Source organism: Leptonychotes weddellii, chromosome 3 (assembly GCF_054177405.1).
Source record: "Leptonychotes weddellii isolate Sample4059 chromosome 3, ASM5417740v2, whole genome shotgun sequence".
In the NCBI taxonomy this organism is placed as follows: Eukaryota; Metazoa; Chordata; class Mammalia; order Carnivora; family Phocidae; genus Leptonychotes; species Leptonychotes weddellii.
Window position 1 is genome coordinate 20,021,749 of NC_138371.1, and position 13,799 is coordinate 20,035,547.

General features: G+C 41.0%; 1 protein-coding gene across 1 annotated transcript in view; it reads left to right on the forward strand.

Moving 5' to 3' along the window:
• Positions 1-224: 224 nt before the first annotated feature.
• The window catches only part of BARD1 (BRCA1 associated RING domain 1), a 60,619-nt gene continuing 47,044 nt past the window's right edge, over positions 225-13,799 (forward strand). The window contains exons 1-2 of the mRNA XM_081813667.1: positions 225-486; positions 11,752-11,808. Of these exons, the coding sequence (XP_081669793.1) occupies positions 344-486; positions 11,752-11,808 (200 nt within the window). The 5' untranslated portion in view covers positions 225-343. The remainder of the gene's footprint in view (positions 487-11,751; positions 11,809-13,799) is intronic.

Genomic DNA, 13,799 nt, shown 5'->3' on the forward strand with positions numbered 1-13,799 from the left:
ACTAAAAGTTCCCTCCATCCGTTAAGCCTTGCCGAAGGTCCCTAGAGCCGTCGGTTCAGGAAAGTCAAGGACTTGCTTTTTTTCTCGGTTTCACCCCTCCGGGCGGTCTGAACCCGCCCCCTTTCCCGCCAACCGCAGGCCCCACCCCTCCCGTCTCGCGCGCCCGGACTTTTGGCGCGTTTCCGCGGCCCCGCCCCTCGGGCCCCGCCCCCCAGCGTCCTGCCCGCCCAGACTCGGGGACCGCTCTGCCGGGGTCGGGTCGCGGGCCTGCGGCGTCTCGGTCGTTGCCCGAGCCCGCCGCGGCTCCAGATCTGGGAGGAGCCCTTCCCCGGAAGGCGGGGCGATGCCGGGGAACAGGCAGCCGAGGGTCCGCTCCGGGAACGAGCCTCGTCCTGCGCCCACCATGGAGCCGGAGGGGCGCGGGGCCTGGGCCCACAGCCGCGCCGCGCTCGACCGGCTGGAGAAGCTGCTGCGCTGCTCGCGTTGGTAAAGACGGACCCTCGGGCGGGTTGCCGCGAGGGCGGGGGTCAGGGTCGCACCAATCTCGGGGCGGGTGGGGATCTTTTCAAACCCCGGGTTCCCTCTTCCCGTTGCCGTCCCGCAGTCGGGCCGGCGAGCAGAGTTAGTACCTGCCCAGGGATCTGGTGTTAAGTTAGCCCCTCCCTGGGCCCCGTTCACAGCCTTTCCGCGCGGCTTTCTTGCCTTTTCTTCACCAAACCCAACGAAGATTGGTAGTTTTCGAACTTAGCGGGCCGGAGACTCGTCTGGAGGTGTGGCCAGAAATGCAGATCCCAGGCCCCGCCTCCAGAGATTGACTTCGTAGGGCTGGGGTGGGGCTAAGACATCTGCACTTTTTACAGGGCCCCGGACCCCTGCTGACCAAAGTAATCACAGCACCTCTGCCGAGGGCTGCTGAGTTTGAAGCAATGTCGCTCATTGCTGAGCTGGCCTGGCCGTTCGACCATTTCTCCGTAGCATCTCTTTCTGGGGAGAGTTTTGGGTACCCTTGTTGGGGGTAGATTCAAGATAGCTGTGTGATGGACGCCGCCATTCTATTTCTCAGTTTCTCATTTCCTTGGTTTAGTCAAAAGCCTGTACGGCTCGAGATTCCAGCTCTTACGGATGCTATTTTTTATTTTTTGTTTCTTATTTTCCTTCATGTTGTTGCGCCATGGGAGTCTTCTCACTTCCAGGTTTTCATTATATCTGAAGACATCATTTTCATGACTGCTACTCCATGCTTCTTTTCCTGTAGCTTTTCGTACTGTACAAACCAAGGAGGTTTATAAAACGCAAGAAGGAATTGTCACCTTTTTCATTTCTTCCAAAAGCATTGATTGAGCACCTGCTGTGCGTACAGCTCAGTATTTCTGCATCATTATCACTCAGATAGGTTTTCTCTCTGCTTGTAGCTGTCCTGACTGTGTTTCTTTTTTGGACTTTGTTTTGATTTGTTTTTTTTCCCTCTTGATTTCCAACCTGCAGAACTTAGATATACATCAAGTACAAGTGGGCGCCTGGGTGGCTCAGTCGTTAAGCGTCTGCCTTCGGCTCAGGTCAGGATCCCAGGGTCCTGGGATCGAGTCCCACATCGGGCTCCCTGCTCGGCAGGAAGCCTGCTTCTCCCTCTCCCACTCCCCCTGCTTGTGTTCCTGCTCTCGCTATCTCTCTCTCTGTCAAATAAATAAATAATAAAAAAAAATCTTTAAAAAAAAATATACATAAAGTACAAGTAACACCGCAGGTTTTTCTTTAAAAATGAAATGGGCTTAGCTGTGGGGCACCTGGGTGGCTCAGTAGGGTAAGCGTGGGGCCCTTGATTTTCGCTCCATCAGTGATCTCAGGGTCCTGAGATCTAGCCCAGGATGGGGAGTCTGCTTGAAATTCTCCCTTTCCTTCTCCCTCTGCCCCTCCACCTCTTCTCCCTCTCTCTTTTCTCTCTCTCTCTCTCAAATCTTTTTTTTTTTTCTCTCTCAAATAAATCTTAAAAAACAAAAAAGAAATGGACTTAACGGTCACAGACTTTTGCACTTATATTTTGTTTTATAAAACTTTAAAAAATCATTGCACCCATTAGAAAAGTGGCACTTTTGCTAGCACATGGAGACATTCTGAGTTGTGTATGTTTTTTCATAACACAAGGGTCATCCATCTGAGAATAAGAAATTTAAAACTGGCTCTGCCAGTTGCTATAATAGAAGCAATTATAATCATACCTTCATAATTCAACAAAAGTTAGACGTTCGGATGGGACATTTTTGTATGGAAGGCATTAGGGCAGGCAGCAGCCTAGTGCTTTGCTTAGACTGGAGAGTCAGACTGCCTGAGTTCAGGTTCTAGCTTTGACACTATGGCCCAGGTCATTCAAATTCTCTGCCTTGGTTTCCCTGAGTGATAATAGTGCTCAGCTCATCCACCTATGAGGATTCCTTAATAATATATTATTGAGCACCAGCAAAGTGCTCTTTTGGCACTAGGGCTTCGTTAGTGAACAAAGCAGACAAAAACCTCAATCCTTATGACGCTAACATTCTGTGGGAGGGAAGAAACTAAATGAAATTATATGTGCACAGTGTTGAGTATGTTGGTTGTCATAGGATAAGTGTTAAATAATAGCTGTCTTATAAAAATACAAAGAAGTATAGCCTGCTTGCTGAGTGGTTCGGGGAAGACAAAGTAGGTGATTTATAAGAATAATCTATAGGTTGTCCTAAAATCTAATATAGCCAATTTCACTTTTTATCCCCAACCAAATATTTTTCCAGTTTCTTACTGAAGCGAGCAGACAATAAGAGCCAGAGGCTTGAAAGTGGACATTAGTAACTAGGTCCAGACTTAATATAATTCATTCTGTTGGCTGGAGAATAATAGTGAACTCCAGTGATTTTTCTTAAAAAATTAGTAAATGAACCACTGATGGAATAACTAAACTCACCTGTTTCTTTGCATTTTTTAACCTAGGGCTGTGCAAACTTTTCCTGTAAAGAGTCAAAAAATAACTATTTTAGGCTTTGCTGGCCACGGTCTCTGTTCTTATTTTTTTTGTTTTTTTACAGCCCTTAAAAACAGGGGCGCCTGGGTGGCTCAGTCAGGTCACCGTCCCAGGATGCTGGGATCCAGCCCTGCATAGGGCTCGCTGCTCAGCGGGGAGTCTGCGTCTCCCTCTGCCTTTGCCCTTTTCCCCTGCTCATGCTCTCTTGTGCAGGTGCGCTCTCTCTCTCAAATAAATAAAATCTTCAAACAAAACAAAAAAAAACCCAAAAAGCATTCTTAGCTCAAGGCTGTACAAAGATAGTCTTGATTTGGTGCATAGGCTATAGTTGGCCAAACTGTTTTAATGAGTAGAATGTCTTAACTTTAAAGATCCTTCTCAGTGTAAAATTTTATATGCCATGAGATTTAATATTTAGAAATGATTTTGTGGTCTTCTCGGTGTCTCTGTATGTTTTGGCACTGTTCGTAGTGAATAAAGCATGGCCAGTTTTTCCTTACCCATGGGGAGAAAAAAAAAACGAAACAAAAAAACCAAACCCATTCTTTCCACCTCTGCCTTTTCCTAGTATCCGCCTGATATCATTGCTTGAAAGGAGCAACTCTGGATGGTCTGCTACTTGCTTTTGCTACCCACCATTCATAGCAGTGTCATGTTATTTGAAATTGTGTGTCAGTATGCCCTTTTACAGAGTTTCAGAGTTCTACCCAGTGGGCTAGTGATTACCCCGATTACCCTCACATTCAGCTTGCAGCTGTCATCTATATTGGCGTTCCCAGGTGTCACCTGTCTCGCGTAGCATATTGGATCTATTTTGCAGGAAGCATTACTTGAGGGTGAGGGTGGATTGGCTACATTACAGGGCATCCTTTCTCGACCTTTAACATGAGTGTGGCTCCAAGGTGAAGCGGATGAAATTTTTCAAGAGGCCAGATGTGACATTTGTGTTAGGTCCAAGCCTCACAACCAGATAGAAGCTATTTAAAGATTTGGAAAAATGAGGACGACTATGTCATTTGAGAAGCTGGCAGAAAGCATAGTTAGTAATAACATGTTCCTAAAGGCAGTAGGAAAAAAATAATAGGAGCTGTAGTGTAAAAGCCCACAGGTCATATGACACTCTTTTGTGAATTAAAATAATTAGGTACCGCTTGCCATTTGGAACAGGGGGGGCTTTGACCTCTACTACAATGTAATTTGGAGTTCTAGCACGTTTTAAATCGACTTTTAGTAAAAAATAAAAAAGGAATCTTGTGATTTTTAGGGTAGGGGATTTTATTTTTCTAAATTATCTTTTGTCATTTTAAAGGCAGTCAGGATTGTTTTCACTTATTGAATACCTTAGTTGTTAAGAGCATTGATTTTGAACACTGGCTTCCAATCGTGGCTCAGTGATTTTGGGTAAATTATTTTATCTTTGTATGCTTTTTTCATTTGCAAAATGAATTAGTAGTAGTTTCTATCTTATAAGGTTATGGGAATTAAATGAGTTAATATTTATAAGATACTTAGAGCAATGCCTATTATGTTCTAAGTGCTGTATGAATGTTTGTAAAACACAGGATAGATTTCCTGACCCCAGCATTAAGCTTTTGCCTTCATTAGTTTTGAATGTTCAGAAGCATTTTAATAGGCCAGTGATCCTTAAATGGGATGATTACTCCTTTGGCATGCTCTGGTGCTGGTTCTTTATTAGGACCACAAGCGATCACTGAGGCACTACGTTAGTGATGCTATGGTGAGACATTTTCTACTCTTAAGAAGCAAATGCTTAACTGTAAGGGATAAAATGCACACAGAGTTCAGGGAAAATTAGGATGAGGGCCACGGAGATGCAGAGAAGAGTACTTGGATGGTGCCAGTACAGGAAAGCTTCATGGCTTTTGAATTGGGTCTTGGAAAGATTTTCATAGATGGAGACAGGTGGAATGTGCTAATCACAATATACTAAAAGGTACTGTAGAATAAAGGGGAAGTGAGTCAGGTGGGCAAAGAGTTAAGAAAGCGTCAGATCAGAGAGTGATTAATGGCCTAACAACAAACTATTGAGTCAGTTTGCATAGTTCCTAAGGAGAAGTGATTAGTGTTAACTTCCCTGTAACTCGGGTGTCCTCATCTATAAAATGAGGAAAATGGACTAAGTAGCCCTTTCTAAGGCTCCCTTCAGTTTGCAGATTCCATAATTATTAGTTTCCACTGGATGTAAATTTTTGTTTAAAACTTTTATTGAGGTTTAACATACATCCAGAAAAGGGCACAAATCATTGGTGTTCAGCATGTATCATATATCCTTCCTAATTGTGGGATTGATTTACTTAATGTGGTATTTTGATTCTTTGATAACCTGTTGCCTTCAGTTATATTACACATTTCATAAAGACAGGTTCACATTTGTAGCCACGGTGCTGAAGACATAGTTTCTTAGTGTTTGTTAAATTAATGTATAAAAGAATTTAGGTTAAGTTGGGAGGACATTTGAGGAGTCTTTGCAGGTGGAAATACCAGAAGGACCTGGTTAATTTCACTTGCCTCACCAAGAATCCTCCATAGTTTCCTGGGGTTAGTTACCCATAGTAAACAATGACTAAGGACTTAGGGCAAATGTAGAAGGCAAAGGTCTTTGTCCCTGGGAGTTAGAGCTAGAACCATGACTTGCACAGGCCTACACATACCTGGTATTATATAGGGCTTGGGACTGCCAGAGAAACTTACCAGAGACATAGAGCATCTGTTTCTTATAGTATAGGGGATCGTCTTACAAGTGGAGTTGTTATATGGGTCTGGGACTTAGAGGAGGGATTTCAGGCTGGGAGTGTACTTTTGACAGTCATCTGGATGTAAGATGGTAATTTAAGGCATAGTTCTAGAAGTGAGCAGGGAAGCGAATATAAAGATGAACGCCTGTGTCTGAGCCTTGAAACTCAACATTTGAACATTAGGTGGAAGAGGTGAAGCTTTAAGGACAGTTACTTAGGTACTGTTTTGCTTTGGAAGAAAGGGAATAGAGGACAGAGTAAACAGGTACTGTTTGAGTCAGACATACATGATATTCTCTGTGGCTTGTTTGTCTCATAACAGATCCTATTATAATTAATCGTTAATAGATAGAAGTCTGTTGCCCATTTGGCTTTTGGTATATTGGCTCATTGATTTATTCATTTACTAACACTAAACAATTAGACATGATTTTTAAAAAATTTTTCCCATGTGATTTACTTGCATTTGGCATACAAAATACACAGAATAAGATGCTTTCGAGTCATTATTCATATCCCTTACTTGATAACAATTTTGTTTATTCTAAAGATAAATACAAGAAATTGTTTAATTGGCTTGGAAAACTTGTTAACCAGATGTGTTGGTCCACACTTGGCAAAATAACCTGACAGTTTCCTAAAATGTAAGAGCACTGTGGTAGCTAGCTGTCTTGCCTAACGTTAAATAGCAGTTTATTTCATAGAAGCTTAGGGAGCTGTTCTGTTAAGAAATAGGTCTGCCTCCGTATTGTAATCTCAGCTGAATTTACTGTCCTTTTCTTCTTTGCAAAGAAATTTTTATTTCAATAGGACCTTTTTATAAAAAAAGATTATTTGTTCTCACTACTTAGTTCTTCCCTAAGTTATAATCCTCTGACTGCGCCAATCTTTCCAAATCAACTACATGTAAAGTAACAGGAATATGACTGCAGATGGGAAAAAGTAGAGTAGCTAAATTTTCAAGGTACAGAAATCCTGTTACCATGCAAATGTCTTTTCTTATTCTTCTGTATTTTTGTTTCTTTTTAATATATATGTATATCAAACAAAGAATAGGGTAAGGATAAAATAGAATTGTTAATATAAATACATTTTTGCACGTAGTTTTCCATTTGCTTCATTCACTAAGGATTTATTGAAATTCTGCTGTTCATATAGCACCATGCTAGGGAGGTAATAGTGTGTTGGGGAGCTCAGAAAAAATAAAAGTCAACATCTCCTGTTTGTAGGGCTACAATCTATTTGGAGACCAGTGGGAAAAATAAGGAATCAAGCAGATAAAATACAAAATATTTCGCTTTCAGCATTGATTTCCAGAGCTCCAACTAGATTCCATCTCTCTGGAACGTTAGAGTGTTTCGTACTTCTCTTAAGTCATACACTAACTTTGCTTATAAAATTACCTAGTTCAATTATAAGCCCCTTAGTATATAGATTGTGTTGCAGGCAACCTTGTGTCTTTACGTGTCTGGTGCAAGGTACAGATTTTGCATAAGTGATGGTATAGAAACTAAAATCCAGGAATTCTGTGTTTCTTTGTTCAGTGTTGTTTTTATTTTATCATCCTGGATAGTATTTGGACGTGTTGGGCTTGAATAGTTTTGGGGGTGGGAGGGAGGAAGGGTATTCTAGGCTGGGGAGAACATTCTAAGCAGTCCTGGGCTTGGTTTTGGACATTGGGTGTTATTTGAGAAATGTTGCAGACTGTTGAGAGCAGAGTTTTTGTGGAGGAGCAGTATAAGAAAAGGTTGCCTGCTTTGTAGTTACTGGATTGTGAAGAACTTCTTAATAATAAGTTTTTAAAAATTGAAAGTAATACATGCATTAAAATATCAAGGTATGTGGCCATTAAATAAGTGAATGACAGGTGAGCCCGAATCCTTTTCTTTAAGGACCCACTATGATCAATTTTTTTGTGTATCTTTTAATAAGAGGTTGTCTGTGTTTATATCAGCATTATATGCCTCAGATGAGAAGATGCTATACATCAGGAGATGTGTCATGATGTATGTAACCATTTCCTTGTTGATTAAAATTTAGGTTATTTCGGGTCTTTTGTGGTAATCTGTGCTGGAGTGAATATCCTTGTCCATTGGCCTTTACATTTTAAAATTTTTTATTAAAATTATACATGAACATAGTCAACAAAGTCAATAAGGCAAAGACATAATGGAAACATTCTTTTGCTTCATCTGTACTTCAGATACAACCTCTTTCATCTCTTAGTTCTTCATAATTTACGTCTACATTTCCAAATGATATGTTTCTATTGCTACTTCTTGAATTTTTCCATTTTAGACATTTATTTATTTACTTTCTAACTAATAAGTTTTCTTATTATCTATTAACTTTCTACTATGGAAGATGACTATATAGAATTTGAAGTACAAAGTAATTTTCAATCATTATTTTGAAGGCCATGCATCCCTGTTATCCTCTTGAGATGTCTTATGCTATTCTGAGTCCTTTAAAAAAATATATATATATATGTATTTATGACATTTTAGTTTTATTATTTCTTAATCTCTGGAATCTCTTGGTATCCTGTCTTAAGTAGATATTTTTGGTCTTTTGAAGTTTCAGTTTTGCAAGCATCTCAGTTTCTCTAAAAGATAAATTACTGGCAGGGGAATAGTTGAATTAAAAGTGGGTGCATTTAGGGGCGCTTGGGTGGCTCAGTTGGTTGAGCGACTGCCTTCGGCTCAGGTCATGATCCTGGAGTCCCTGGAACGAGTCCCGCATCGGGCTCCCTGCTCAGCAAGGAGCCTGCTTCTCCCTCTAACCCCCCCCCATGTACTCTCTCTCTCTCATTCTCGCTCTCTCAAATAAATAAATAAATCTTTAAAAAAAAAAAAAGTGGGTGCATTTAAAATTTTGATAGATATTGTCTGGTTGTAATAGAAATTGTTTTATTCCACAGTATCTTCTCAGCTAAGCTCTAGGCATTGTCAGAAAGCCTGGCTCTGACATAGATCATTGCCACCCTCTGTATCTGCACTTTTGAGCTCTTCAGTAACATTCTTTTGACCTTGACATGGCTCCCTCCCAGTCTTGGTTATAACACCCCTCTCCCTGCTCCTTCCCCTATGCTCACAGGCACATACTTCTCCGTCACTCCTCCAGTGTTGTTCCTCATCTGTTAATAGCAACAAAATATATTTTAGCTCACTAATTAGAATAATTAGTACAGTTGATCAGTTATTCATAGATATTAGATTCATTGCTAATTACACTGTAGCATCTCATCGCTAGGGTGAAGGGTCAGAACCATAGATAAAGGGTTCAGAGTCATCTTAGAAAGGAAATTTAAGTTTAGAAACAGAATCAAGGCATTGAGTAGAGTACTACCATAGAAAGCTGAAGTCTGTGGACTGCATCCTGGGTGTAAGCCTACAATTGAGAGATAGGAAAGAAGCAGTTAACGAAATGCTGAAATGGGCAGATAAATGTGCTGTAAGAAAATTAAGACTCAACAGAAGGAAAGGTTTCAGGAAAGAAGTTGAGGTCAACGTTACTTCACAGAAGGGTCAGGGAAAATGAGGCCTAAAAGTGCTTTTGGGGAGCAGTTTCAGCAGTGTTGGGAGTTAAAGCTAGGGAGGTAAGGAGATGGAGTGAACTCTGTAGAGCACTTAGGACCTTTGATCTGTAGGGAAGAGCTGGGGTTGAAGGTAGAGTGAGAGGCAGGATCTAAAGAAAGTGCTTTTTTTTTAGGGTGGAAGAGAGAGTACCTACCTGTGCATGTTTAGGCAGATGGAAGAAGAAAGGTGACTATAATGATGAGAATAGAACACTTTAGGAGACAGAGAAGATAAGGGATCTAGGGAGAGATCCAGCAGCACATTTTAAGAAGGAAGAGTGACTACAGGAGATCTTTTCCTCTGAGCCTGAAGGGACAGATAGCATTATGGATGAAGAGGTAGGAATGGGTGGTGAAAAGCTCACACTGTTCATCTCCAGTCAGGTTAATGGGATTTCAGAGCATGGAGATTGTTTCAAATAGCATCTATTCATTTGTTTACTCACCACAAATATGTGCCACTTTGGTAGAGATGCAAAGGTGAAGAAATTACCAGCTAAATGTATAGAGACACATTTATCTCTCTCTCTCTCTCTTTTTTTTTTTAGAGAGCGAGCGAGCAGGGGGAGGGGCAGAGGGAGAGGGATAGAGAGAATCCCAAGCGGACTCTGCACTGAACCCAACGCGGAGCTTTGTCTCACGACCTTAAGATCATGACTTGAGCTGAGATCGAGTCCAACGCTTAACTGACTGGGCCACCTAGGCACTCTTATCTCCCTGTCTTTTTATAATTGTTAGTCATAGTCTGAGAGTGGGCGAGGAAGGAGTGGACTGCGGGGCCTATCTGGCCTTGTAGATTGGTGTCTGTGAGTGTCTCAGAGGTCAGTGGAAATGGGGTGGTGGTGAAGGTGACTGTGAAGTAGTTAACTCTGGCCTAGGGAATCCAAGGAGCTAATGAACTGAATGGTGTTCTCTCAAGGTGGAGCGCGACCTGAAGGTGGAGGTTTGGTCAGAGTGATGGAATGAAAGAGATACAGGGAATTATTATGATGGGGGAGGTGAAACACCACCACTTCTGAGAACTTAGAGCAGAGCTTGGAATGAAGTAGAATTCAACACACTTGATTAGGAGATAAGAGATGAGATTTGGTAGATGAAATCATGAACAAAAATTACAGGAGGAATATGGGCGCTGGAGCAGAGATCATCTTAACTGCCAGAATCACAAAAGTGGCTGGCACGTCACAAGTCATATTTTTATTGCTGTGATCTGTGTAGTGTGATAGAAAAATCAGATATTGTGAGTTTTAAAAAAGTAATGGGTTTTATAATGTCAGTGAGCACCATTTTTGGTATCTTGAGGATAACATTGTAGGTGTGTACTCTGTTTTTAGCATTCTTTCTGAAAGCTCAATTTCACTTTAATGTTCATATTTATTAAAATGTGCAGTGTGATACTTCTGATCTTTCAAGAAATGTGGAAAACTGTTTTTATTGATATGTGGTAATATGTACAGAGGTAATTGGATAATAATGGTGTAAATACCTAAAGGTCCTAAGGTTAGTGTAATAAACCAAGCACAAAAAAATGTTCAACCTTTGAAAGCTTTGTTTTTCCTGTTTGCTCTCACTGCATTACGCCCTCTGAAAGTAATGACTTGATGTGTTTATTAATAAGTAAGTACTGTTACTTTCAGAGGGTTATCAAATGTAGCAGGTACTTTGATGGACAATAATTGTGTTTCTGTCTCTCTTCCCCCAATGCCATGAATCTCATTCAGTCTGCAGAATGATGATTCCTTTTTGCGGTTGCTTAAAGTACAAAACAGTCAACCAATTGTGAACTGAAAGAATGGCTGTATTTTTGACAAGGCATCAATGAAATGTAAATGGCCACTTAACAATAGCCAGAAACCAGTGTATTCCTATGGGAAATCGTGAATTCTTAGGGTCAAAGTGATCAGATGTCCTGATTTTCCTGGGTCAGCCCTGGTTTATACCTGCTTGTCCCGGTGTCCTATTCAGTTATCACGCCCCTTCACTCTGAGAAATGTTCTCATATGGATAATATATGGTCATTCTATTTTTAAGTCTTATTTTGAAATTTATGGTCTGTACTTTGAATCATTAGGTGAAGATGTATCTTAGTAGTTGAAAGAAGCAGCCAGTGGTTGTTTTTGCCTGTAAGAGTATAGAGATACTTGCACAGAGTTGCTTCTATGATTTCCCAGTATGTGCATTATAGAAAATGTTACAGTGTGTACTGAGTTTGGTAGTAGCTATTTGAGTCCAGCAGATGTGTGATGATACAGTATTTAATCAGGTAGTAACAGCCTTTCAAATAAATACATCCTTAATTTTTCTGCTTAATATCTTCTGAGAAAGAGAACTATGGTAGTGATAGGCCTTGGATTTATGAAATGTTGGGTGTAAAATGTTTATCTAACAATGACCTAAGTCTTGATTGTTTTCTTTTCTTCAAACAGCACTCATGTTCTGAGGGAGCCTGTGTGTTTAGGGGGATGTGAGCACATCTTCTGTAGGTAAGTAATTATGGCTTGATACTTAGTGTTTCTATATTTTTTACTAGGTCATCATCATGTAATCATATTAATAATAACATTACGTTTATGTAGCTCTCATAGACTGCAGGTAACTTACTGTACATTCTCTCATTTTGATTCTTACAACTGTCTTAATTTGCAAATAAGAGCATCAAAACTCAAAGGGGATGACTTGTCCAAAGTTGCAAAGCTTACTAAGTAGCTCGGCTAAGCTTGGGGAGAAGAATCTATTGTGTATTTGAAGTATGACTCTTTTTTTTCCTTCCAGTTAGTTTTGAGTCTAGACTTCCCAGATTATGAAAATCTAGTTCTTTCTTTTTTTTTTTTTTTAAGATTTTATTTATTTATTTGATAGAGAGAGACACAGCAAGAGAGGGAACACAAGCAGAGGGAGTGGGAGAGGGAGAAGCAGGCTCCCCGCTGAGTGCGGGACCCTGGGATCCTGACCTGAGCAGAAGGCAGACGCTTAACGACTGAGCCACCCAGGCGCCCCTGAAAATCTAGTTCTTATAGTTAGTGGGTTGGTTTTCTAGGGTTGCTGTAACAAAGTACCAAAGACTGGGTGCTTTAGAGTGACAGAAATTTATTGTCTCACAGTTCAGGAGGCTAGAAGTCTGAGAGCAAGGTGACAAGCAGGGCTGTGAGGAAGACTGTTCCATTATTCACTTCTACCTTCTGGTGGAGAATCTTTGTCTTCTGGCATCTTTGGCATCCCTTGGCTTGTAGATGCATCATTCTGATTTGAACTTCCATGTTCACATGGCTTTCTCTCTTGTTGTGCGTATTTGTTTCTGTGTCCAAACTTCCCCTTTCTGTAAGAATGCTAGTTATATTGGATTAAGCCTCACCTCGACGATCTCATGTTAATTTGATCATCCAGAAAGATCCTATTTCCAGATAAGATCACATTCTTAGGTATTAAGACATCAACATCTTTTTGGGGGACACAGTTCAAGCCATAACAGTTACTGTGAAGTTATATCCGTGTTCTAGTAGGAAAGCCCTGGCTTATAGATTAGAATACTAGATTTTCATCTCATTCTATTTCTTATTTTGGAGAAATAAATTCAAGGACTGAATGTCTTAGTTTAATTGTCTGAGACAGGGTTGATATAGCCTCCTTTGAGTAGTTTTTTCATGATTTCAGTTACGACTCTGTGACTGTCTGGCACGAGCCACTGCAATGTGGAGTTAAGCACATATGAAAATAATTTACTGCATGACTGCTGTGGGCTGGGATGCATGGGAAGCAATTATGCTTGGGGTCCCAATTTTCTTTCTGGAAACATGGATCTGATATATGGGACATATCCAGCTGGAGGAGGGGATAGGAAATAGTACCTGTTGCCTACCTGATAACTCCATTTGGATGATGACAGGGAATTTCAGACTGGCCGGTTGTGCAGAGCATGTCTGTTGGCCATTTGCCCCTTCCATCGGTAATCTTCGCGGCCATAAAGCTTACCACTGATTGCAGAATTGCTCAAGGCAAAAGCCGCAAGTCATACCTGATTGCTCTTTTCTTCCTTATCACATTATTAAGTTCTGTCAGCTCCACCTCAAAATGTCCCTTGAATCTTGAATTTTCCCACTTTGCTCTGTATTTACTACTGTTTACACTTTGGTCCAAGCCACTATCCTATTCTCTCCGCAGATTGTTGTCCTAAATTTCTAACTGGTTCCCTTCCCCATTTTCTCCATTCTTACCAGTGATCTTTTAAAAATGTAAATCACATCCATATCATTACCCTCCTTAAAATCCTCTAGTGGCGGGCGCCTGGGTGGCTCAGTTGGTTAAGCGACTGCCTTCAGCTCAGGTCATGATCCCAGGGTCCTGGGATCGAGTCCCGCATCGGGCTCCCTGCTCTGCGGGGAGCCTGCTTCTCCCTCTCCCACTCCCCCTGCTTGTGTTCCCTCTCTCGCTGTGTCTCTCTCTGTCAAATAAATAAATAAAATCTTAAAAAAAAAAA